Genomic DNA, 3,166 nt, shown 5'->3' with positions numbered 1-3,166 from the left:
ATTTATGAACTAAATATATTTACAACAATGAAATACGTCTACAACATAACGATGTTTCCTTTAACGTGCATTTTTAATCGAAACAATGCATACCTGATTTTTAAACACTTTTTTCTGTCAGATGGGCCAGGAAATAACATCCCGGCTTGTTGATACAGCTAGCGGCCAATTTTCACACGCTAAACTACGCCAACCAATCAGCGCGCAGTATTTCCGCGTGACCGTACTCGCATTATCTAAACCACGCCCACCGCCTATAAACACTCGACTCTGACGGTCTATAGTACACAAAAGCTTCGTAAGGTGTAGCGACAAGACGTGCTTAACAATCGTGGATTTTGTAATTTGTAATTGTGAACCGTGGAATATGCCTATGAAAGATTTTCTTTCCTCAAGATTAGGAGTTGCATTAGTTGAAAACAGAGACATGGATAAATCGCATGTGTGTCGGTGTTTATTTGGTATGCCAGACCACAACAAACTGAAGGCTGAGCTACAGGCTCAGTTGAAACAGACAAACTCTGTCTTTAAAAATAAATGGAATTATGATGAGGATTTAGATCAAGTCATGGAAGGCCGTTATCAGTGGAGTGAAGTACCGGCGACCGAATATGTGCCGGAATTTTACCGGAAAGGATATCGCAAGACCAAGTTCAGATCTCGGCTGGATATTGAGCCGAAATCCAGGATTGCTTTGAACTTTGACAATGTGCCGAACAAAGTTACCAATAGCAGAATACCAGTGATAACATCACCGTCTGCGTCAGAAGAAAAAGCGGAGTCTATGGACCTTCAGCGTGAAAATGAAACGACGCCAGAAGCCCGCGTCGTTCGTCAAACAAAAATTGACGGTAAGCTGACGTTTTACGTATTCAAACGTTATTTGCGATCGCGAATTCATTGCTACTTGGCTACTTTATTACGTGCGTTCAGCTTCACGTATCGCGTGGTGTGTGCGTATTTTACTCAAGCTTGACGAAGATGCTATGACTCACTCTACTCGAGTTCTGTAGTAAATACACTCGCGGTTGTAAAAATCTGCCTAGCATCAAATATACGCTGTTTGCCATTTCCCCGGGCTCTGTTCTGCGCATTTATCTCATCGCACTGACCTAATTCTTTACCAAATGTTCTGTATTCAAAATTTGAAAACGTATTCCCATGAAAAAAAGTTTACACGCATAAATATTAGAAGTTTTGTGTTGATCATTGAAATACTTATTTCGTATTGGTATAAATCTAGATCAAACACATTTTCAATGTTACCCATATTACGCAAGTTTCGTTTCGCAAGATGTTTATTTACAACAGTTTATAGCAACACATGAAAAAGCGGGCATTTAAATTCAGCGTGTCGGATCGGGTTGTTTCGATTTTTGCGGGAAGCAAAATCGATACACTTCTATTGTTCATGATTGGCAGACTTGATTTACAGGTTACAACAAGTCCGCTAAATTGGCCGCTATTCGTTCGTATTTATTAAACTCGCTCCGGGTTTTCCCTCTGTTCATTCATAACACAAACGCGTCGAAACAAGACCCCAATACGTTTCTTTGTCTGATATTTAGGTTCAGAAGTGCGAAATGTTATGGATAGAGTTCAGCTGGTATATTTAGAACAAGAATCGATCCGTACTTGGACCATTTCCAATATGCTGTTATATATCTTTGTTCGTTTGCGAATTATTATTGCATAAAATTATTATATACCGATTTCGTTTAGAAAAAAATGAAAATAATAAGTTTTAAAGGAGAAATTTAAAAAAATTACTTTTGTTAAATTGCTCAGTGTGATTAAACAAAGAACAATGCTTGCTCTCTGTATGAAAGCAACACGTTTGTGCGATCGATTTTCAATTGGTCAACAGATGTTGCTAACTTTTCTGCCAAGATAAATATAGTGCTTGTTACAATGTGGATCGATTTGGTCGGCATATTTGAAAGTGTTTCATCCAACAATCTATTACCAAAATATTGGCTATAACACTAGTACAACATTGAAACTCTAAAAACAACTTGGGTTTGGAAAAATGTTTCTACTATAATACTCTAATATTAAGTAAGATCCCATGATTGATGCGAAATCGGCGATAACATCATCGCCCATAACCGATGGATAGTCTTTTCATTGACAATCATAGAGTGTTTTGCCAATCGCAGTTAAAGCAATTCAATGATTTCATTCTTTATCAATTGATTACATTTCAACAAATATTCTTTAATTCGCATTGTTGAACCATCGTTGAATAATCACCACCGTCTAGCGCGTCTGTGTGCGTGTTATTACATTCATTGTCAAACCAGATTGCAAATGAACGTATTTTAATTAAATTAAAGAGTAATATAATACAACAATCTTTTCATAGATTGACATGTATAAATCCTTAACTAAAATACCGTTTAGTTAAATGCAAAATTAAATGTACGAAAACACTTTTAATTCAAATGATAATAAAGTTTTCCAATTTCTTGCCCACATTTTTCATATTTGTGAAATCAGATGTATTGAATAAGTTGAAAACTGTGTTGTTATGTTTTCAGAGTTCATGAAGGTCAAGAAACGCCGTCTTGACCACTCGGACTCCGACAGTGATACTGACCTGCCTCCGTCAAAACGTCGCGGCCTCAGACATTAGACCAGCGTAGATCTAGACTATTTATTTGTAAATGGTGAGTGTGCTCTTGCTATTATCAAACGACACATCATTTTGAAAGGTGAAGTGTCCTACCTATTTACGCATTTGCTTTAAGCCCCGTTTTCTCAGAACGTTGCTCATATATAAAATAGTTAAATACCCAGGAACACATTCACAAAGTTTAAGATGGAAACACCTGTGGGTAATTGCTGCCTTTCATAACTTGGTGAGGAAAATAATATTTTGCAAACACTCTTCATGCGTTTCTAAATATAACCATCAATTTATGTTGGTGTAGAAATGAAAATCATTTCCGCTAATCTGTCTTGAGTTTACGTTGAGGTTGTAGTAAAGTGTCCTACTCTGATATTTGCATTTACTACAACTTAAACGAGCTGGGTCAACCCAGCTCGCTCGCTGTTGTAAACTCTCGATTACACTATCAAGTCACGTGGGCAGTTGTCATGACTACTCGCGCGTAACTCGGATCTTTAAATAGATTTAGACTCCGCTGCGGCTAGAGCGTAGGGG

The 3,166-nt window shown here is 37.5% G+C and overlaps 1 protein-coding gene across 1 annotated transcript; it reads left to right on the top strand.

Moving 5' to 3' along the window:
* Positions 1–427: 427 nt before the first annotated feature.
* On the top strand, positions 428–2,635 carry LOC127849809 (cyclin-dependent kinase inhibitor 1B-like). The gene is made up of 2 exons (XM_052382562.1): positions 428–851; positions 2,541–2,635. The coding sequence occupies exons 1-2, from the start codon at positions 428–430 to the stop codon at positions 2,633–2,635; spliced, it is 519 nt and encodes a 172-aa protein (XP_052238522.1).
* Positions 2,636–3,166: the final 531 nt, after the last annotated feature.

The sequence above is a fragment of the Dreissena polymorpha genome, chromosome 11 (assembly GCF_020536995.1).
Source record: "Dreissena polymorpha isolate Duluth1 chromosome 11, UMN_Dpol_1.0, whole genome shotgun sequence".
In the NCBI taxonomy this organism is placed as follows: domain Eukaryota; kingdom Metazoa; phylum Mollusca; class Bivalvia; order Myida; family Dreissenidae; genus Dreissena; species Dreissena polymorpha.
This window is presented reverse-complemented; position numbering and strand designations above follow the sequence as displayed.

What these genes read in the sequence shown, in the direction of transcription:
- LOC127849809 (XM_052382562.1), top strand. Translation starts at nt 428, where the DNA reads ATGGATAAATCGCATGTGTGTCGGTGTTTATTTGGTATGCCAGACCAC. An exon ending in TCGTCAAACAAAAATTGACG is followed by an intron (nt 852 to 2,540) that starts GTAAGCTGACGT and finishes TTATGTTTTCAG; the next exon opens with AGTTCATGAAGGTCAAGAAA.